Source organism: Vulpes vulpes, chromosome 16, assembly GCF_048418805.1.
Source record: "Vulpes vulpes isolate BD-2025 chromosome 16, VulVul3, whole genome shotgun sequence".
Classification (NCBI taxonomy): Eukaryota; Metazoa; Chordata; class Mammalia; order Carnivora; family Canidae; genus Vulpes; species Vulpes vulpes.
In genome coordinates, this window is record NC_132795.1 from 38487624 (window position 1) to 38511140 (window position 23517).

The 23517-nt window shown below is 37.9% G+C and overlaps 1 protein-coding gene across 2 annotated transcripts in view; it reads left to right on the top strand.

Annotated features, from left to right (window-relative positions):
* Window positions 1-23517, top strand: part of SRGAP1 (SLIT-ROBO Rho GTPase activating protein 1) — a 266692-nt gene that overhangs the window by 179317 nt on the left and 63858 nt on the right. For both annotated transcript variants that reach the window (XM_026001787.2, XM_026001788.2), the window contains exons 5-8: window positions 2737-2919; window positions 3422-3550; window positions 17365-17586; window positions 19606-19707. In XM_026001787.2, the coding sequence (XP_025857572.1) occupies window positions 2737-2919; window positions 3422-3550; window positions 17365-17586; window positions 19606-19707 (636 nt within the window). The remainder of the gene's footprint in view (window positions 1-2736; window positions 2920-3421; window positions 3551-17364; window positions 17587-19605; window positions 19708-23517) is intronic.

The following is a 23517-nucleotide window of genomic DNA, read 5'->3' on the forward strand; positions in this document are numbered from 1 at the left end:
GCCTTTTCATCTCTCTGTGGTGGGAGTCACATTTTCTCATTTCTTCTTTACTGGCTTTTAGCAAGAAGAATACAGCTGATACAGCTGAGAGAGATTTATTGGGTTGTGGTTTTGGGTTGTTTTTTTGTTTTTTTTTTCCACTCTCTCTTTAAAGATGTAACTGGAACCAAGACCCAAATGGTATGTGGGTTTGCTTCAGGCAGAGTACAAACACAGCCAAGCCTAAAAATGCAAGGTGTGTAGTAGATTCATTGACCTCCTGTTTGCCCAGCTGTAGGGTGACTCCCCTTTCATTCCCCAGCTGCCCAGCTGCTTCTTACTGCTATTTTATTTTTCTTTTAAACTGCAGTAGCCAACCAAACTTCTCCTGGACAGGTTTGATAATTACTAAAAACAGATAACTTTGCAATTACACACAGCCCAGAAAAAGCTGCCACGACTTTGCAGTTTTGCCCTTACTTTGTTCTTGTTCAGCAGTGCCTTTAATGTGATGTGCTAGCTTACATTTTTAAGGAAAGACATCATCAGATTTTGTGAAAATAAGTAAAGGCTCTTCATTAACCCCATGTTTTACCCTGCAAATAGTCACCTTGAAAATGTGTAGTTAGTTGAACCATTCTCAAGAAAGTGCTGACTTTCTACCTTTTACGTAACCTACCAAAACAGCAATTTTCTATGCTTCAACCTAAATAAATATATTTCAGTGATGCTTCCAGTTCCCAAACTATTTTCAAACTCATCTTTTGAAATGGAAAAAAATCAAGGTCCTTACTTCAAACTGTTACATTAAATCTCTTAACAACTACATTTTAGTCCTAAAACTGGCTCTGAGTAATTTATGGATTATTTACAAATGAAATAAATTTTTATGTGGATGAGAATTTGACATAATTTTTTTTTTACTTTATTTATTTATTCATGAGCGACAAAAAGAGAGCAACAGAGACAGAGGGAGAAGCAGGCCTGAAGTGGGACTCTATCCCTGGTCTCTAGAATCAGGCCCTGGGCTAAAGGCAGCACTAAACCGCTGAGCCACCCAGGCTGCCCAAATTTGACATGACTTATGAGAAAGTGCCACCACTGACTATTGGGTGCTAAGTTCCAGTAAATTCCCTGATATGCATTTTGAGTCATACCTTTCCTGTGTTGTCTCTTTTAAGCAGTATAATTGTGCTTAAAATAAGCAAGTTTTAGAATTGGCCCAGGTGTCTGATTGCTTATAAAAGCAGATTGAAATTATGTTGGAAAACTGTGATTTTCAGGGAAAATCTTTTAAAATCTGTGACTATTACTCTGTATATAAGAATATGGGGATTATATATAGATATGATAAATATTATGAGTAAATACACTTATTTATTATTTGAAAAATATTTATTAAAATAACATCTATGTTTTTTAAATGCTTGGGAAATCGTATAGATCAAGTTTTTTTTTTCAAAATTGCAGAGTGTTAAATTGGCAATATGTGTCAAAAACCTCAAAAATGTGCAGATTATCTAACTCTGCAGTTCTGAAAATGTACCATACGAAATATGATAATTTTGTGCATAAATATTTGTGACAAATAAAGTGTTTAAGGATTTAAAATTTTTTTAATTTTTAAATTGATAATTCTTTATATAAGTTTACAGCATACATGGAAAGGATACATTACAAAACTTTATTTCTACATATTCCTAAATATATTAAAATGCAGCTCAAATGTGTATCATTTCTAAGAGAAGAAATGAGATAGGATATATGTATTAAGGGTTTCAGCACAGCTTCTTTTATAAAACTAAAAGTGAACTAAATATATTAAAATGCAGCTCAAATGTGTATCATTTCTAAGAGAAGAAATAAGATAGGATATATGTATTAAGGGTTTCAGCACAGCTTCTTTTATAAAGCTAAAAGTGAACTATCCTAAGATGTTCCACAATAGGAAATCAGTCGTGTCCCAGTCATATAAAGAAATATTATACAGCTCTTAAAATTATATTCTAGAAGAATATTTAGTGATACAGAAAAGTGTTCTGATATATTAAGTGAAAAAAGGATATAGGAGATTTAATACAGTATGGTACAAATTTTTTAAAAGGAGAAATATGTGTCATTTTCAAATGAAGATTGTGTGTGTGTGTGTGTGTGTGTTTTCATAAGAAAAAGACCAAATGGCTGTACCAAAAATTTTTTCCGTTTTAAATCATATGTTTTCTACATTGAACATAAAGTATTACTTTGTAGTCAAAAACAATTTTTTTAAACTGAAGCTCTGTATGAACCTTAATATTTACATTTGTATTTTGACCAGTAGACTTTATGCAAAAAAAAAAAAAAAAGTCTTTAGTAAGATCTGTACTAATTTGGAGTTTTTTAGAATTCTAAAACTGCGGTAAAATTTATCCATGAGTAATGGTTTATTCTGCAGATTAATAATGCAGAGATTTCAGAGAACACTTTTAAGCTTAAGGGAACTTTTCAAGTGCACTGAAAGCATGCATAAGACTCTGTAAATCATTTTTTCATCAAAGCCTGTCCCCTAAGTGCCTCTTCCTGGCAGGTGAATTTGCATATTTCTCTTTGCTGTACGTAGAAGCAATAGTCCATAATTCATCTATTTGACTAACAATCTGGCTCCCTCCCTGCCAGTTGGAAGGTGATATTTTTAACATATTCCTCACATAATGGCTTCCATTCACTCTCGGAGTTACAGACAGGCACCTTGTAACAATTTGGGTCACATTTTTGCAGGTGATGAAAACATACCATATGTATCATGCAGAGAGCATCAGTGCCGAGAGCAAGCTGAAAGAGGCTGAGAAACAAGAAGAAAAGCAAATCGGAAGATCTGGTGATCCAGTCTTTCATATAAGACTGGAGGAGAGACATCAGCGGCGCAGCTCTGTAAAGAAAATTGAAAAAATGAAAGAAAAAGTAAGTAAAAAAACATCACAGAGCCTTTCTGCCCTCACTTGAGGTGACAATATTAAGAACCCCGATGTAATAACTGATAGAAACACATTGTAAGTTATTGTGAAATGACACATTTCTTACCATGGGAATGAAAAATGCTTAAGAAACATAAAAACCAAAAAAATAAAAATAAAAAAATAAAATAAATTTAAAAAGAAACATAAAAACCATGTACTAACAGCTGGACATCTTTGAGTGCCGAATGCCAAGTACTATCAATATACCACGTGAAAAACTTGAATATTAACAAAGAGTTTTCCTTGCAGTTGGGCCTGAAGCCCAAATACATTGTTGAGCACTTTGAGTTATTTAAATTAGATTCAAAATGTACTTTTCTCAGAGGACTTGCAAGGTCATGGGCATATGTGGAATACATTGTCTGGATGAGTAGAAAGTCTCATATATTTCTCTGACTAAATGGCTTTGTTGTCTTTCCCAATACCTGGGTCATCTTCATTTCCAGAGACAAGCAAAGTATTCAGAAAATAAGCTAAAATCGATTAAGGCACGGAATGAATATCTCCTAACCCTCGAAGCAACCAATGCCTCAGTTTTCAAGTATTATATTCATGATCTTTCAGATTTAATTGACGTAAGTATTTGAAATTTTTATATTTTCCATATAGTTTTTATGTTTTATTTAACTATACTTAACTTTTGTTTTTAGTGATCTCTACACCCAGCTCAGGGCTTGAACTAAAGACCTGGAGATCAAGAGTCACTCACTTTTCCAACTGAGCCATCCAGGCACCCATAAATTTTTCCATAGTAAGATATAAATAGCAGTAACTATATTTCATTGATTCTAAAACACCATCATTTCTCAATAACCAATGTTATTTTATGTAATACTTAGAAGGAAAAAATACTGTCAATTAAACTATACATGATTCTAAGACAATATTGATTGTAAGATGCACGTGAAAAAGTGTGCATCCTAAAACCAGTGAAAAACAAATTATTAGGTTCTGCAAAGCTACGAAGGCCTGGTAAACTAGCTAGGAAGGGCAACCAGTCATTTTTAAATTATGCTACGGCACAGGCCTAACTGATTCAAAAACTATTGTGAGGTGCTGAGGCTATGAGAAGCATATGCAATTTTTTTTAAGTTTTTATTTTAATTCTAATTAGTTAACATAACAGTGTTATATGAGTTTCACGAGAACAATATCGTGATCCAGCAGTTCTGTACATCACCCTGTGCTCATCATGAGTGCCCTCCTTAATTCCCATCATCTATTTCACCTACCCCCTCACCCCCAACTATATACAGATCTTACCTTCAGGAATGTAAAGTGGAAAAGACAGATGTTAAGCAGATGACTACACACATGATAGCTTTGCTCCTAGTTGTGGTAAATAATACAAGCAAAGTAGAGTGGACTTAAACCACATTCATAAATTCATCTAATGCTGTACTTTTCTCTCTGAGGATATGCTATCAAAAGCAGTAATTTGGCTCATTTTGAACTTTCTAAGTATAGGGGCACCTGGGTGGCTCAGTCAGTTAAGCATCTGCCTTCAGCTCAGGTCATGATCTCAGAGCCCTGGGATCAAGCCCTGCATCAGGCTCCTTGCTCAGCCTGCCTCTCCCTCTCCCTTTGCCTCACCCCACATCCCCATCCCGCTCCCACCCTACCCCCCTGCTTGTGCAAATGCTCACTTGCTCTCAAATATATAAAAATCTTTTAAAAAAAAAAAAAGATCTCTTCAAGTATATCCATGCAGTGATTACTGCTATGACTTCCCAGCTTTAACCCTTTCATTGTTCTTTCATTTAGAAAACCTCCAATTGTAGGAGACTACATAGGTGACACAGAAATCCCAGTCCAAAAACATCCATCGCTGCAAATTAAAAAAAAAAAAAAAAGCAGTGTCTTGTAAGAAAAGCACAGATGAAGTGATAGAGGTTCAGAGAATTATCTGCTGGAAATTTATTCATGTGCTGCCCTGTATTGATTAAATTCAACAGTTTACAGATACAATAAATTTTTTTTGCCTGCGGCTCATAGTATCGTAATTTAGGTATGCAGTACATTAAAGCAACTTTATTTTATGCTGAATTAAAGTCTCATGGCTTTAACTGTTTTAGAGACACAGTTTGGGACTTTTGCAAAAGAACTGTTAAGTAAGGACATAATTTTTTAGTTTATTAACACTCTGATGTGCCTTTTCTTGGAGTCTAAAAACAGTTTTATTCCATACTATCATAATTTCTTTACACAGAACCCTTAAAAATAAAACCAGGGAAAACTTTTTTCTCTTCCTTTTTTATAATTATTTTAATGAAGTAATTAATTTTCTTTTAGCACTCTGATGAAATGGAAGGGAATTTTTTCTGCTAGACTGCTAGATTTTCTGAATAAAAATGAACAATTTTATGACCCCTGTCTTCAAACTTAGATTTATAGAGATTCTGCAAAGTTTATAGAACATGGAACTAATTCTTTGTAACTACTCTACATGTTTATTTTTTGGTTGGGGGCTTATTTTTGGAGTACTTGGCTAGACTACCAAGCCAATTTAACACCAGGAAGTTTCCATGTAGTGAGAAATATTTTTTTTGTAACACCTGCAAGGTACTAAGCACTATTCTTGACCATGGGGATTCAGCAATGCACAAAACAAAGTTCCTGTCTTAGAGAGTTTATGTCCTAATTAGACATCAGCTCATAAACATATTTACGTATACACACACATAATGAGAATGCTATAAATAAAAATAAAATCACTATCGGAGTGCTCTTTTGATGGTATTCAGGAAAAGTCTGATATTTGAGCAGAGAAGTGAGCTGGGCACCACATGGCATAGTGGGGAAGGAATCCCTCATACAGAAGGACTGGCAAGATTCAAGGTACAGAGTGGTGGCATGTTTGGTGAGCTCAAGATGCTCAGGAAGTAGCAAAGAGGAGGCCAGTGTGGCCAGAGCAGAGTAAGTGAGGAGGAAGGTTCTGGAAGAGAATGTGGGCAGAAGCCCAATTACTTAGGGTCTTTTTGGACAGGGAAAGGGGTTAGATTGTGTTCTAAGTGTTGTGGAAAGCCGCTGGAGGGTTTTTCAGGGAAGTGACATCACGTGTTTACCCTTTCAAGACTCCTTCTGGCATCTGGGTGGAAACAGACTGAAGGAGGGGATGAGAATGAAAACAGTGAGCTGTATCTGCAGTCTTTTGCAATTTTCCAGGCTAGAGACAGTGCTGGCTTGGACTGGGGTGGTTGCAATAGACCTGTAAGAAGTGGTTGGTTGGATTCACAATATATTGAAGGAATTTAACATGATTATAAAGTGAAAAGAAGGATAAAGATACGCCTCAATTCAGGTCCTGAGTAACTGGGTTAGCACTGGTGCCTTTAACTGAGATGGGGACCGTAGGGAGACATGCGTCAAAGGGCAGGGATCGGTAAGTTCTGTTACACTCAGGGAGACTGAGGTACCTGTTGGTCATCTGTGTGGAGAGGACAATAACATTCTCAATACTATAGGCACTTATAGGACGGGATTAACCTTTCAAGAGAGTCATCATCATTGTCGTGGGTATTTATTGAGCTCTTACTATGTGACAGGCAGGTTTCTAAGCATAACCTCATCAAATAATCACAAACCATGTGAGGTAAATACTATTTTCTATGCTTTATAGATTAAAGAACTGAGGCTTATATAGGCTAAATAGCTTGTCAAAGGTCACACAGCTAGGGAAGTTGGTAAGCTTCATACTCAGACTTTTTAACCTACAAATCTAAGTCTGATGTAGATACGTCATGGTTAAATACATCAAGTAACTTTGAATTTTAGGAAGGATGGACTTTTAAAAGATCAGCCTTAAAATGAATGAATAAATAAATAAATAAATAAATAAATAAATAAATAAATAAAAGATCAGCCTTAAATTTAAAATGTTGAGTAATTCTCAAGGAATACAACTTCATTATTAATTTTAAAAGAAGGGAGTTTGTTGTCATATCCAATTGAAATTTAATCCTTTCTTCGTGAAAATTATGCTTTCATTGACTTAATTGTTAAGGGAGTCAGAGGGTGGATGTGTACCTTCTAAAATGGCTGCTTATTTTGTAGGAATGCAATTTGCATATATAGTGGTGATCCTAAAAACCATTAAGCTTGACCCTACCTGGTGAAAAAGAAACACTGATTATCATGCAAAGGTATCTAGAATCCTTTATGCTTTGTGAGCTTATTTAGCAGAATCGCTTTAATAGTGAGCTAATAATTATTGGAAGAGTTGTTATATCTCTAATGAGAAAAAGTCAAGACAATGTTGTTGTTGTTGTTGTTTTTTTAATTTTGTTTATTTATTCATGAGAGGCACAGACACAGGCAGAGAGAGAAGCAGGCTCCATGCAGGGAGCCTGATGTGGGATTCGATCCTGAGACCCCAGGATCATGCCCTGGGCGGGAGGCCCGTGCTTAACCGCTAAGCCACGAAGGCATCCCAAGACAACATTTTTGTTGCTTAAGATGCTTAACATCTTATTTGTGAAATGACATGGAGGATACTGAATGTATCTTGACTGAGTCAAAGCAACATAAATAAGAATTCAAATTGAGACCTTCTTTATATACACGTCCAGTTTGCCTTCGTTTCTGCTTGGATCAATAATCTATCTCCTACATTTCCTGTGATGGACCATGATGAATGAGTCTGTTGGTATAAATAAAAGTCATACAAATTTTCCGTAGAAAATGATCATGACCTGAGCCAAAGGCAGATACTTAACTGATTGAACCACTCAAGTGCCCCTAGCATCTGTATTTTAAAACTGGTCTTTTATTATTACAGAATGAGTTCACGTAGGTTGTAGAAAATTAAAAAAAGAATTATAAGCAAAAATAAACAATCACATTCTTAACATCATGTAGACATTTTTTGTGTCTAGGTAGATATATAAATATATTTGTGTATATATATGCCAGCAGAGTATGAAATCATATACAGATTCTTAACTTACTTTTTTCAATCATTGATCCCCATCTTTCTATTTCAGAAAAATTTTAACTCTTCTAATAGCCACATCATATTCCTGTTTATGACCCCAAAGAAACATTTCACCTCTGGTATGTCTAGACTAGACCAAATTTAGGATCACACATTGCATCTAGGTGATGTGTTCCATTAGTCTTCTTTCTTTCTTTTCTTTTTTTTTTTTTTTTAAATCTAACAAAGCCCCTTGTTGAGGAGACATGGACAGTTGTTCCTCAGAACATCTCAGCTTTTGTTTTGTTTTTTGTTTTTTTTTTAATAAATTAATTTTTTATTGGTGTTCAATTTACCAACATACAGAATAATACCCAGTGCTCATCCCGTCAAGTGTCCCCCTCAGTGCCCATCACCCATTCACCCCCACCCCCTGCCCTCCTCCCCTTCCACCACCCCTAGTTCATTTCCCCGAGTTAGGAGTCTTTATGTTCTGTCTCCCTTCCTGATATTTCCCAACATTTCTTTTCCCTTCCTTTATATTCCCTTTCACTATTATTTATATTCCCCAAATGAATGAGAACATACACTGTTTGTCCTTCTCTGATTGACTTACTTCACTCAGCATAATCCCCTCCCGTTCCATCCATGTTGAAGCAAATGGTGGGTATTTGTCATTTCTAATGGCAGAGGAATATTCCATTGTATACATAGACCACATCTTCTTTATCCATTCATCTTTCGATGGACACCGAGGCTCCTTCCACAGTTTGGCTATTGTGGACATTGCTGCTAGAAACATCGGGGTGCAGGTGTCTCGGCGTTTCACTGCATCTGAATCTTTGGGGTAAATCCCCAACAGTGCAATTGCTGGGTCGTAGGGCAGGTCTATTTTTAACTCTTTGAGGAACCTCCACACAGTTTTCCAGAGTGGCTGCACCAGTTCACATTCCCACCAACAGTGTAAGAGGGTTCCCTTTTCTCCACATCCTCTCCAACATTTGTGGTTTCCTGCCCGGTTAATTTTCCCCATTCTCACTGGTGTGAGGTGGGATCTCATTGTGGTTTTGATTTGTATTTCCCTGATGGCAACATCTCAGCTTTTGGATTTGTCTCTGTTCTTTATGGTGTCAGTTAGCCTGTTTATCTGTTCCCTATAATTTCTTCAAAGTGAAACTTATATAAAGGCTTGATGACTTCAAATTAAGCACTTTGCAACAGATTACACCATAGGTGATGTTGCTGTGTCTTATGTAGATATGTAACAACATCTATTTAACTCACCACTAGGGATGCTAAAATTGATCACTGGCTTGGGGTGATGTGACCCTGATGACTCCATCATAGAGTTAAGTTTTTGCCCCTAGCAATAAACTAAGGACATGCTGAAACTTGTTGAATTTAGATCCTATTAAATTGGAAATATACTAATTTTGAATCAAGTCTGAGCTATAATTTACTTCAGTCAGCAAAATGCTTTTTCAGAGTACAAATTAATAATGTAAAAGAAAGTCCTAGATAAATTTTAGTTTGTAGAGTAACAACCTCATAGTTCGAAATCAGGTGGGAAGTGAAGGAAAAGTTAATTTCACACCAAAAACAGATGTTTATTTTGTCACTTGAAGAATAAATACAAATTTAGGGCGCCTGGGTGACTCCATCAGTTGTGTCAAGACTCTTGATTTCAGCTTGGTCAGCTTAGTCGTGGTCTCCAGGTTGTAGGATCCAGCCCCAAGTCAGCTCCACACTCACAGGAGAGTCTGCTTGAGATTCTCTCTCCCCCTCTCCCTCTGCCCCTCCCCCTACTCACACACACTCTTGCTCTCTCAAATAAGTAAATCTTTAAAAAAAAAAAAAAAGAATAAATACAAATCATAAGAAATAGATTGCAGATATTGGCCAAAGGAAATTTCATTGGTTTGGGAAAATAAAGGTATAATTATAAAAGAAAACAGATTGTAGTTTTATAAATAATAGGTTTCTCATTTGTAATCATTAGTATCTCCTTCAATAGGGGCATCTTTAAAAGACTGTAACTAGGGCAGCCCGGGTGGCTCAGTGGTTTAGCGCTGCCTTTAGCTCAGGGCATGATCCTGGAGACCCAGGATTGAGTCCCATGTCGGGCTCCCTGCATGGAGCCTGCTTCTCCCTCTGCCTGTGTCTCTGCCCCCCCCCCCTCATAAGTAAATAAAATCTTTAAAGTAAATAAAATAAAGACTGTAACTAATTCTCTTTAGAATCAGGATGGATTACAAATGTTACGACCCAGAAGAAATATCATGTGGGCAACAAGTATTTGTAGTTGAATGCTGAGATTTTCAAGTGATTATGATTTGCTAAGCGGACAGTACAGACCTTATTTCCCATAATCCTAGTTCTGCAATCAAATTCAGCATTCTGTATATCTGGAATTCTTCAAACAACTGATAATGTAGCCTCTCTCAGTCTCTCCGTTCCACACCTACCCACCCTCAAAAGGCATTCAGAGAAACAAAGTCCTCCACAGCAGAATTCCATGGTGCTTTGTCCCAGAGCATCTATCTGGTGATAATAAAGTATTTGTAATTCTTTTAGTAGAGTTTCACGGTTTCCTGTTACTCCCTGTAAGAGTTTGCAGTACACTTTGGAGTTTGAAGGATAAATCTTTGTAACTGTTGTGGAATGCTGCAACAAAATAATCCCTTACTGCAGCTAATTTTCTTGGTAAAGATATCTGTCATGTATTTTATTAGCCATTTATACAGAATGAAATTGAAATTAGATTACATCATATACTGCATGCTGTGTTGACTTTATCATGTCTAAGTAATCAGCTGTCCTAAAGCTTTTAGCCTTATCCTTTTGTCTCTAGAGACGTGTTTAATTAAAAAGCAACTTATTCAGAGTTCAGATTTTTCTTAATTACCTTGACTTATCCCCATACATAATGGTATTTAGATTTATCCATGAAAACCTGCCAAATTGTAATACTGCAGCTCTCATTAGGCCTGAACTCTTATTAGGAAAATGATAGAGAGATCATGGTAAATGGGTTAGGATAGTGTAGTTATCATGTAAACTGATTTATGTGTGTTTTTATCCCTTTGTGATTGAAGGGGTATTTAAAAGCCGAAATGAGTTGGGTGACTGAAGTACATGGTTTTAAAAGTTCCTTCCAGGAGCACCTGGGTGGCTCATTTGGTTAAGTGTCTGCCTTTGCCTCAGGTCATGATCTCAGGGTCCTGGGATAGAGCCCCGTGTCCAGCTCTTTGCTCAGCAGGGAGTCTACTTCTCCCTCTCCCTCTGCCCCTCCCCACTGCTCTGCTCTCTAATAAAATAGAATCTTTTTAAAAAAAATAATAAATAAATAAACAAACAAATAAATGTTCCTTCCAGTGGAGATGCCATGGGCATCTTTTGTTAAAAGAAGCTGCACATATCCATTTTCTACCTGCAGCATAGGCTGCCCTAAGTCTCCAGCGCTCGTTGTTCCATCTTGGCTGGACCTCTGAATATTGAAAGTCACCTAAGGCATGATCCTTGGCTTTCTACCTCCAGGTCCCTTACCTTAAATACCATATGATGGTTCCTAGATTTTTATCACCAGCCTTGGTCATTTTCCAGGACTTCAGATTCGTATGCAACTCCGCCCTGGACATCTCCAACCGGATGTCTAATGGGCATCTTGAACATGTCATATACTCAACTCTTTATACCCATTTGCCCGTATCATAATCCTCATTCTCCACACATGTAGCTTTTCCTTAGCCGTTTTTTACACCTCAGTAAGTGGCACACCTTTCCACCCCATTGTGCAAACCAAAAATCCAATTCTCTGATTTCCCACATAGAAATGCATCAGCGGATCTGTCACCTGCACCTCCTAAATATCTCAAGCCTGGCTGTTCCTTGCTGCTTGCACTGGCTCCTACACAAGCTCTTCATCTCCTGCCTACACTTAGCTTTCTAAGATGTCACTCAACTTCCACTAGGACCTTCTACTCAGTAATCCATTCTCTTCCCAAGAAGCCAGTGTATTAAAAAAGATAAACTAGACCTGTCAATCCCTATTTAAAGCTCTCTAGTGACCTCCCATTGTCTTTAGGATAAAATCTAAACTCTTCACCAAGACCTTGGTGAACTGGTGCCCACCTGCCACTCAGCATCGACATCTTCAGCTTCCTCCTTAGTTACCATGCTTTGGGTACATCGGCCTTTTTGTTCCCCAGACCCAGTAAGCTTTCGCTTGCCTGGGCCCTTTCTTTTTGTCTAGAACCCTCTTCCAGAGTTTTCCAAGACAGACTCTTCTTTTCATTCATGTTGCACTCAGCTGCCATGTATAAAAGAGCAAGACCCTTCTCCTCCCCCCCACCCCCCAACCTCAGCACTGCCTATTTTTCTATCTTCCCCATAGTATTACCAGTCAGACGTGTTTGTTTGGGCTTGCTTTGTTCGCCTTCCAACTTTGTGATTGGATTCAGGGTAGTTACAGAGATTTGGCCTGGGCAAAAACGCATCTGGTGGCAGCTCCTCTGAGAGAAATGATTGCCCATGGGAGTGGGAGCTGGGTTAGGCCCCAAATGATTACTGGTCCTACTCTTTGGCTCAGTCATATGCAACCTCCGTTCTCTTCCTGTTGCCTATTTTGTATCCATTCTGATGTACCATTTTGACCTTTTTGTTACACAAAAGAAACTCAAAACAAGTTTTGCTAAATGTTTGGCTGTGGTTATTAAAGCAGCAGTGAGAATTAAATTGTCAGCTCTTTACGGACCATCAGGAACTCAGACATGAGAGCAGGTGTGTAAACGTTGCCTGTAGAATTTTAAGCATCCAGTTCAGTCCCATGAGATGCCCATCTTGCACAAAACAAGTCTGTGGTTTCTGAGGTGAAGTCTGAATAGCTAGAGAGGAAAATAGTAAGGGACAAAGATAATTTATTCAGAAGAAGTCAGCTTTCTTCATTGACATCTAATGTAAAAGCTGAGAACTTACCTACTTCTGGTGCTTGGAAAGCCTACCCATGGTTATGTGAAAGGGGCTTTGCAATGGTTTGCTTGGGTTGCACTATTGTAGAAAGACTTAAAGTAAGGGGTAGACCAAGTCTTTACTCTGGAATGGTCAGAGCCAAAAGCTTATTAATTAAAAGCCAGTGGTGGAAGCCAGGACAATAGATCATGAAACCTCTCAGATGGAGGCAGGAATGATGAGATGACATTAAGATGGAATACTTACGCAGAAGAGTTCCTTCCCTCTGCATTCTCAGGACAACTGCTTAATTCTGCAGTCACATAGGAGCTTGGGGCTGCCCTCCTGCCACTCCCAGGGCTGCCCTGAAATGACATTGGCTAAAACAGTTCTGAAAACATGTATGTGGGACTTGCTTCCATTGGAATTCCATTACCTTTACTCCCACCTAGGACCAGATTTGTACCTAATAGGGCTTCTTAGGTCATTTCGCAAACAAATAAACAAAAAATTCTCTCCGTGCGTAGCCGTGATCCAATTATACATGATCGTATAACCACCAAGGATATTTCAGCCAACCTTTCAGCCTTTGGAACAAGATGAAGTACTTGTTACAGTCCTCAAAACCTGAATTTCATCTTTATTTTTTATATTATTTGTAACCCTTTTGCCTAAAGAAGTTAGCTTACTGTGGTGATTTAGACTAGTAATACCTAGTGGGATATATATCTTGGCAGCTATTAGAATATTTAAAAACAAAGCAAAATCAAAAAATACTCTTCTACTTCCAACACTTTTTCCTTCCCCAGTTTTAATCCGTAATTTTATGGATCCATGCAGTTTTTTAGCCATCAGAATAGCACTGTTTTGTTTTCATAAAATATCTTACTGATTTTTTTATGTATTTTCATCATTAAAGGCACTTGGGTTATAACTCAATTCTTTGTGCAGAAGCTGGTTTTTCATATTGTCATTAATAATTCATAAACTCCATAGAATTACTTTAGGCATTTTAACCAAGTACCGTGAATTTTAACATACTCAGTGCCATTTTAGCATCCAGTTTAGAAAAAAAAGATGATTGTGTGACTGGCCTTGCTGTCTCAGGAGACCTTGAATAAAAATTTTATTCTTGTTTCTTTTAAAGTCCAGGATGCTTGAAAAACCTAGAGCGTAGAAAACATTGCATATCAGAAGTAAGAGAATCATGCTAATTAAATGACTCTACAGACTGATAAGCTCTGTAGGGATCAGAGAAGGAAATTGTCCATCAGGCTCATCACAGAGACCTCCAAGTGAGGTATAGCATTCGAAGACCAGAAGACACCTGGGGGGCTCTCTGGATTGGGTACAAAGCCACATGCATATTTCTCCCCAGCCTATTAGGAAATCACCAGTGAAAGCAGGGCTATCTCACTAGCTCCATGCCCACCAAATCCACCTGGGTGCCCTGGGTGTGAAAGCGTGCACAGTACTTTTGTAATTTTGACATTTACTCCCCAAAGAAGCAACTCTTTGAAATTTGAGGAGCAAACTGTTTCAGTCTGGGAATAAAAAAAAAAAAAAAAAAACTTAGTATGTATTTTCAGAACTCTACTTCAATTAGGTAGTTGGGGCTGAGTGTCTTTTTTTTTTCCCTTCCTCTTTTTCCTTTGTTGTTCTTCTCTTTCTTCCTTTGTAAGCTGAAAAGAGACTCAGTTGGGGGGGGAGGGGCTTTTCTCTAGATTGTTTCTTTCCTCAGTATCAATTTTCTATTAACTCCCATTGGGATCAGTACTCATAAAATAAAGCAGCTTATGTGATCTGCTTCATTATAATCAAGCTGAATCTGTCTTCTTTCAGAATAGTGGGGTGTTTTGAAGCACAAGTACGTTTCAAAGAAATTAGGCCATTTCCTTTACCAATTCATGTTTGCACGAAATGAGGTATTACTGAAAGGATAATTTTTCGGTCCCTCTGATGTGTAAAATGGCTACACAGGACAGTTATGGATTTTGAGCAGCAAAAGAAATAAAAGAGGACTTTGCAAAAAAATTAAAAAATAATAAATAAAAGTGGACTTCACTCATCTGAGACTAGAATTTTTTAATTAACTGAAAATTATTCTGTATATTTGAGTGCAGCTGATTCCACTGAAAATGTACCAAAGATGAGCCTGCCATATTTCACAATTGTATTTTGCTTGTATTTGTAATTGTGATATGGCCGCTTCTTCCTGCTTTTTTAAAATCAAATAATATTTACTGAGGTTGATTCTCTTGCCCACTTGGAGAAATAGCACTCCCAGTGGACAGGGGGTTATAGGACCTTTTTGTAATTGATGGTTTAGTGTGGTGCTTCTCAAGCTTTAATGTGCATATAAATCACCCATGGATTTTTTTTTAAACTTCATATTCTAATTCGTCAGGGCTGGGGCCCAAGATGCTGCATTTCTAGCAAGCTCTAGGTAATGCTGATAGTCTACAGACCGACCACACTTTGAGTAGCAAGATTTTAGATTATCCCAATAGAAAAATCCCAAATTTAATAATTCTGAAATTGGAGGGTGAGAATAGAATTAAATATGTTGACATTTCTAAGGCTAGGTCAGTGATTGAATCTGTGCCTTCATAAAGGTCGATCTGATGGTTCATATCCTGATGGATGCATCCTTTGTACAGAGGTTACTTCCTTTGTGCCTCTCTACTACTCTCTTAGTAGCACAATAATAAACAACTTATATTTAAATTCCTTGAGAATGGAAATTATGGTTTACTACATTCCAGTCTTCATATTCCTGGAGCCTAGCAAATTTCCAGGCACCTAATAGATGGCCAATTAGTGGGTTGAATTGAATCAAATTGAATTGATTGAATTGCAGTAGAACAATATAGGGATGACCTGGTTTTGTACCTTTACAAACCACTTCTTCTTTAAGAGATCTATATTGCTTCCAAGTACAAATTTAAAATTCTTTCAGTAATTTATAACTGACCAATATCCATAGTTATATTTTTCAATTATATTCTCTTAAAATGCAACATGAAAAAAATAGATGCACATACAAATTAAAGGTAATGAAGATTTAAGAATCCCAAAATTCTATCTCCAGTAAAAGAACTTTGGCAGTCATTTCTTATTTATGAATTTTATTCTAGGTATAAGAAAGAAGACATTCCTGAACTTTTTTTGGCAGATTCAAACCAGTTCTTCTCACCTCTAAAAGAGTACGGATAATTATTGAGTCATCAGTAAATTATACAAATCCAAAATACTACAGTTAGTATGTTTGCATCCTACAAGGATTTTAAAAAATCATAGTACCAGTAAGCCCATGAACAAATTTAAATCCTATTTTTTTGGTTTTTCTGCTTTTATTTTTTAACATCTTTCTTGAGATATTACTCATATACCAATTGTTCATTCATTAAAAATCTACAGTTGTCTTTTAGTATAGTCAAAGTTATGTAGCCATCACCACAGTCCATTACAGATTATTTTCATTACTCCAGAAAGAAATCCTGCACCCCTTCGGCACCACTCCCTAGTTCCTCCATCCCCTGGCAGCCACTAATCTACCTTTTATCTCTATAGATTTGCCTATTCTAGACATTTCATATAAATGGAATCCTACAAGGTGTGGTTTCTTATGGCTGATTTCTTTCACTTAACATAATGTTTCAAGGTTGATCCTACATGTTGTAGTACATGTATCAGTACTTCCTTCTTTGTTAGGATTGGGTAATATTTCATTTTGTTTATTTATTAGTTGGACATTTAGATTGTTTCCACTTTTTAGCTATTATTAATAGTGCTGGTATAAACATTCATGTACAAGGTTTTTTGGTGAACATTTTTTACTTTTCTTGTGTATATTATTAGGAATGGAACTGCCAAGTCATATGTTAGCTCTGTGTTTTACTCTTTTTTGAACTACCAGATTTTTCCAGAGAGACTACAATATTTTATATTCCCATCAGCAGTATATGAAAGATTCCAATTTCTCTACGTCCTCCCTAATGCCTGTTATCTTTTTTATTATAACCATACTAATGGGTGTGAAGTGGTATCTCACTGTTTTAATTTGCATTTCCCTGATGACTAATGATGTTGAGCATCTTTTTCTGTACTTACTGACCATTTGATATGTTTTTTGAGGAATGTCCTGTTCCATTGCTCATTTCTTAGTTGGCCTGTTTGTCTTTTCATTATTGAGTTGTAAGATTTCTTTATGTATTCTAGATACAAATTTTTAAAATAAGATACGTGATTTGTAAAAAAGATTTCCTGTTCTGTGGGTTATCTTTTTTACTTTACTTAATCGTACCCTAGAAGCACAAAGCCTTCAAATTTGACGAAATCCAGTTTATTTTTTCTTTTGTTGCTTGTGCTTTTGATGCCATACCCAAGAAACCAATGGCTAATGCAAGGTCATGAAGGTTTACTCCTGTGTTTTCTTCTTCTAAGAATTTTATAGTTGTAGCTGTCACATGTAGGTCTTTGATCCATTTTGAATTAATTTTTATGTATGGTACTCTTTTTTTTTTTAAGTGCTGTGATCTTGGCTACCATGCAAGTCTGAACAGAGCCCTGAGAACATATCTCTCTGCAGAGTATAATCTTGAAACTTCCAGACACGAAGGCTTAGACATTATTGAGAATGCAGTTGATAACTTGGAGCCCAGGAGTGATAAACAGAGATTTATGGAGATGTACCCTGCTGCATTCTGTCCACCAATGAAGTTTGAGTTTCAGTCTCACATGGGTGATGAGGTCAGTAATTCATTGTTTTAAAACTAACGAGTTGTCTTTTTACTTACATTAGTTACTCTCCAGAACTAAAAGTTGTCAGAATTCCCAGTTGTGTTTTCTCTCCTGCCTTTGTATGAGATCTTTGCTAGTTATATCCTAGGATCAGCCCCACTACCACCTTCCCCTGCCCCATCCACTGCCCCCAAGCCATAACTGCCTCTTAAAGCCAAGGGTCCAGTACTCAAATGCCTGCAGAGGCCAAACCTTTGCACAAACTCGGTTGTAAGCACTACACTGTCTCAGGATAGTTCTTACTCCACCTCTAGACATTCAGATTTAAATTCAAAGTGAGACCCTCTGCTGGCCCAATAGAATCTATCTGAAGGCTTCTTGTAATCTTCCTTTAAAGATCCCCATAAAGAAAAATAATTGTAAATGACAGGAGAATGGGGCGGGGAGGTCGGGAAATGCAACACATTTTTTTAAGACTCAAGTTGTTTTCAAACTGGTAAAATGAGCATTAGAAATGATGTATCTTAGATTCTTTCTACAAATTTAGCTTTGTTTCCTGTTTTACCCAAGGAAAAAAAGTCCATCTGAGCTGTGTATGAGTTGCAGTGGTGTATTTTATTGTCTCTGGCTGGGAAAACAAGAATAACCAATTAATGAGCACGGTGTAGTATAGCACTTGGTGTTCCAGCTGTGCAAAACAACACTCATAGATTAAAAACTCAAGTTTAGCTTATTGTGGTGACAGCATGTTTTTAAAAATAGATATAATAGCAATGACAGATTCCTTTAATGTATTTTTTTTCTGAGACACCTAGTGTTAGGATTTATAAAATACGTGTGTGCCTGTGCATTTCTAACCCAATTTTATGTTTGCTTCATCTGATAGAGTAAATTACTCAATTAGAAATGGTAAGCAGTTTTTATGCCAATGGCACATGAATTTGACAGGCGAGTGGCTTATCCCACCCAGAGTCATGTTTCCAAAACCAAATGATTACTGTTATAATTTTTCAGTTATGGATATGTCAAACATAGAATGATAAAATATCACAGATAAGTGACTTCAACTGGGTTTGTAGTTTTTCTTTTTTTGGAACTATTATTATTAAAAAAAAAAATGAGTCGCTTGCCCTTTTTTTACAACCAGTTCTGCAGGAGGGCAATCATCTCTGATGTTTTGGAGACTCCATAAGAGTTGAAACGCCCATCTGCCAAGAGCGTCTCTTAAGAAGGAAAATGAAAAGAAACTTTGTTTTTTTCTGGTGCAATTTCGGTGGACCTAAATAGAATATAATTCAAAGGCTCTAATTTTGACCTTAACCAATGAGTGAGATCATAATAGCCAAAATGAGTTTCTGCTGCAGATTACAAGGCGTGGCCTCTTCACATTCATGATGAAGGATGTGACCTGGCTGATATTAGTGAAGCAAGCAATGGTTAAAAGACGCTAATAGTCACATTTTCAGAGTCTTTACTCTGTGCCAGGCAGTATGCTAAGTGCTTTATGTACATTAACTTATTTCATCCCCACAATGACCCCATGGCATAGGAACTCTTAGTGTCCCCGCTCTACAGATAGGGAAGTGGATAGTTAGTGACCTACCAGGGTCGCTCGTCTGACTGCGGCCAGTGGGCTCTGCTGCCCACCCTGCTTCTGCCTGCGTGCTTCCCCGGGGTCATCCTTTGCACTCTGTCCCCTGCCCCGTGGTCATCCAGAATTCCACAAGTGAGAGGTCAGCATCTGAGCTCCCTATGCAGCCACTGCCCCGTCCTTAGAGCCAAGCTGCCTGCAGCTGCTGCCTTCCCCGTCGTTGTATCCGGGCCACGCAGCTGCACCCTCTCCTCTTGCCACTTAGGGAGCAAGTCCGGATTTAAACCTGAAGTTTTGAGGCGGCTATTAAAAATAAATATGGAATTGGGATGTGGAGGGCGATCAGCGTGACTCAGGCAGCAGTTAAGTGGGAGAGCCGTGCCCCTGGAGGTGGCTGGAGGGCCGTGGCATGACTGCGATTTCTGTTTCCCCACCAGGTGTGTCAGGTCAGCGCTCAGCAGCCAGTCCAGGCGGAGCTCATGCTCAGGTACCAACAGCTGCAGTCCCGGCTGGCCACACTCAAAATCGAGAATGAGGAGGTGAGCTTGCTTTCTGCCCCACAAGAAATCTCATGTGCGCTGGAAGCCGTTTTCGCATGACCTAGGCATGTTTAACATTCCAAATGCAATCTCTCCATCATGCATTTTCAGCTCAGTCATGGTTCCTAAAATACTCCTGGTAAGAGATAAATGCAAAGATTCTGTAGTCGGCCAGAGAGGAGTCCTCTACCAGGGATTCACTGCATACACATGTAGACACACGTTTTAATTTCTAAATTTGTAATTCTTACTGAAACCGTTTCCCCTAAATGATCAAGGGCAACGTATGCGTCCAAGAATATACAGCAGTGTGGAAGTAAAATTTGACTGACATGCTCATTTAATCCTGACTTTTGAAAATAGTAAGTACTTTTCTTTGCTTTTTTGTATCCTTTAGAGTTCTGGTACTAAGCATGGCATTACTGATACAGTTAGTACAGAAATCATATTTTAAAATAGTACTTGAATGAGAATAGGAAATTGTTTATTTGCTGATATTAGCAGCTATAGGTGGATAAAACATAAAAGGTGAACTATAAATATATGTTGGGCCAGAAAGCAGTCACGCAGTTTAGCGGCCTGTTTCTGAAATTAATTTAATTGGATCCATGTTCTCCTTAAATAAAATATGAACCACAGATATTTCTAAGGCTCTCGGTTAGCATTTACAGGAACCCAAATCAAAGTTAGGTTAGGAGGTTTACTTACTGGTCAGTGTTTGCATAGCCTCAGCATGTTGGGGTCTGTATTCCGATGATACTATGAGAAGGCTCTCCGTCACTTTGAAGCTGTATCTTCATGTGTGTTGGTGGTTGTTTTCCCTCCTATTGGGATATCCCAAACTACGTGGCCCCTATAGCTTGCCATCTCACCCCATCTCAGTGTCCTTATCCCTGAACTAGGATCCTTTATTGGTCTGACTTAAACCATGCATATTTCTGGACCAGCCGTTATGTGCAAGAAATGGGATTCTTGCACCGATTAGCTTAGATGTTGTGCTCATGCATAGGGCCCTTTGACTGACAGCTCCCACATAAATATGTATTTCTAGAAAGAATTCCTGAGAAGAAGGAATGTGGGACAGAAAAAGAAAATAACAGTAATTCACCTTGATGAGACAAATTACCAAAATGCACTTTGATACCCTCCTTTATTTTAATCCCGCTGAGATGTTATGAACTACGTGCCCACGTATTTGGTTCTACTAAGAAACAGTGGTGTGTTTCTAGACCAGTAGAGTCTGGTCAAAATCCACTGCAGCTTTCTGGCTTCCATTCTTTCTAGCCAGAACCAAACCACCCCTTATTCACACGTGCGTATTTAAGATGCAACTGTGTGATTCAGGCTTCAGTTGCTGTGTCAAGTCCCACAAATGAGCCTTTCCAAAGGAAAGCTATTGCTCTTCTTGAGGTGTTTTAGAGCTTAGGGTTTTGGCAAGGCATCACAAAACACTTGCCTAATGCAGTTTACTGGATCCTAATAGATCTACAGTTTGTACGTCTAGTGACTTCCAATTTTTTTGTGCATGTGTATCCTCCTGCTGTTTTACTTGGAAACAGGCTCTAAACTCTAGGAAAATAATGTGTTATACACAAGGTCAAAACTGGCAGCCCACAGACCTGTTTTGTTTGGCTCCCACACTTTTGGCCTATTAAAAACGAGTGAGTCTGACGACTGTGACCCTGCATTGCCTCATGAAGGGAAGAGCTGGGGTAAAAAATTCCACTTTGCCATAGTCCTTTGGCTCCCAATTTTTTTTATATTGGACTATACCATTTCTGTTGCCTGTCTGGCCCCTGCGGGCCTCTGAGTACACTTATTTGGGCATGATGTAGAGAAGCACGGGGTCCTTATAAACTAATAATGGTAAGTAACACTTTCTGAGGGTTAAGAGCATTTATCATAGAAACAAATGAAAAAAAAAAGAAAGAAACAAATGAGTTAGACTGTCCTGATATTTCCAATGAGCCTGACTAGTGGTTTATCATCTATTGGAAATGGGACATACTCACTATCCCAGAATGGGATTCCCAATGAAAGGAAGATTTAAATTGGATTTTTGACACTCGGTAGATTTCCACTGATATAGAAGGAGGAAAAGATGTTTCAATGCATTTCAAAATGCCCTGGAAGAACCTTGGTTTCCCAGAGCAATTTGGTCATCATCCAGGTTCTCCTTGAGGATAAGCCAAAGGTGGAGCTAAAGTCAGATGACAAAAGACTTTGAGAGCCCGTTTAAGGGGTTTTGACACTATGAGTCAGTTCATTTCAGTACAATAAATATTTGTTCATCAACTTCTACGTTCCACATATTTTGTCAGGTGTGGGGAGTACAGAGATGAATGTCACAGCATCTGGGTTGCACGAGAGCCAGGCTGTAACAAGTCATTTATATAATGTAGAAAATAAGAGCCGTAACTTGGGAACAAAATAGCAATCATTGCTGATTTGGAGTCTTTTATAGCGTTTTCTCTATGATAAATAGGGAATTTGCCTCCCCATCCTCCACTGACAGAGGTCCAAAAATTGACACATTGCTCTCAAGCCAGAACACACAAGTCAAGAAACAAGTATAATTCCCTGCCTCTGCACAAACAGATACACACAGGGACCAAAATTCACTGGAACAAGTTCAGTTAACTAATAATAATTATGACTGCCCAGTGAAAAGATAAAAGTTGGAAGAGAATTTCATCCACGTTTACAAAAACACGGACAGTGCAGCTAAATAGAACACGAACCTTTTCACCAGTTCTTAACTACAAATAATGGATGCTGTTTAAAACTGTAGGAAGCCTTTTTAGAAGGGAATTTCCATGCTAAGAGCTTACAGGCTGTGGACAAATTCTGTTTGCTCTACAGCACTTGATTTTTAAAAATTAGTTGCTAGCATTTAACAATTAGAAGCCTTGAATAAAAATACCTGTGCCCAGTTTCTAAACAGCTACAAAGTCTGATCCATACTAGGCCTGTGTTTCTGCAGGACGATAATAACTGGCTTGAGCTGAGATGCTCCCCTTAGACTCAGAGCATGTGCTTCCCGTTTGCCATGCTCCCCACTCAGCCCACTTGCCTCATTTTCATTACTTCCTTGGCCCTCAAAGATATTTGAGTTTGCAGGCCTGGCCTTAGAACAAAGAGAGCAGTAAGCGTTTGTGAAGTGGCCTCAGAATACTCACACATAGCAAAAGCGGAGTGGAGCTTTGAGAAGGGCGTCATTGAATTCGGGGTGGATACAGATTAATAATGGATTGTTGTCTCCTTACAACTTTACCTTTGCCTATTAGGCCTTTTAAAATGAGCTTTCCATGTCATTACGCTGCACGCTTGCATCACTGGTACCTCAGTGTAATGATTTCAACCCCCTGTTGTCCAGCAAACAAATATTTATTAGTGCCCCCTCTGGGTTGTACACATAGAATAGAGCAGAGCCTGCTGCCCACACAGCTCTATTGCTATTTCTTTGTTTTCTTTTTCCTTAGAAGTGTAACTTTTTTATTCAAAACATTAGGACTTTAAAAAACAAAACAAAAAAAATTAGTACTTTTAAAGACCACACTTTCAAAGCAACCTACATCTAAATAATCATTTATACCTTTCTCACTGTAAATAGTCTCTAGACGTCTTTCAATCTAATGTCACACAGTTTTGCACACCTTCTTCAAGTTTACTTTTAACCTTTATTTCTTCAAGTTCACTTTTAACCTTTGTTACAGGCTAAAGCTACAGATTTTAGCTTGGGAGTCATTCCCTTTTCTTCTTTCTTTCCAAGCTAGCTCTGGATTGATTCCCCATAGTCTGCAGTTCCCT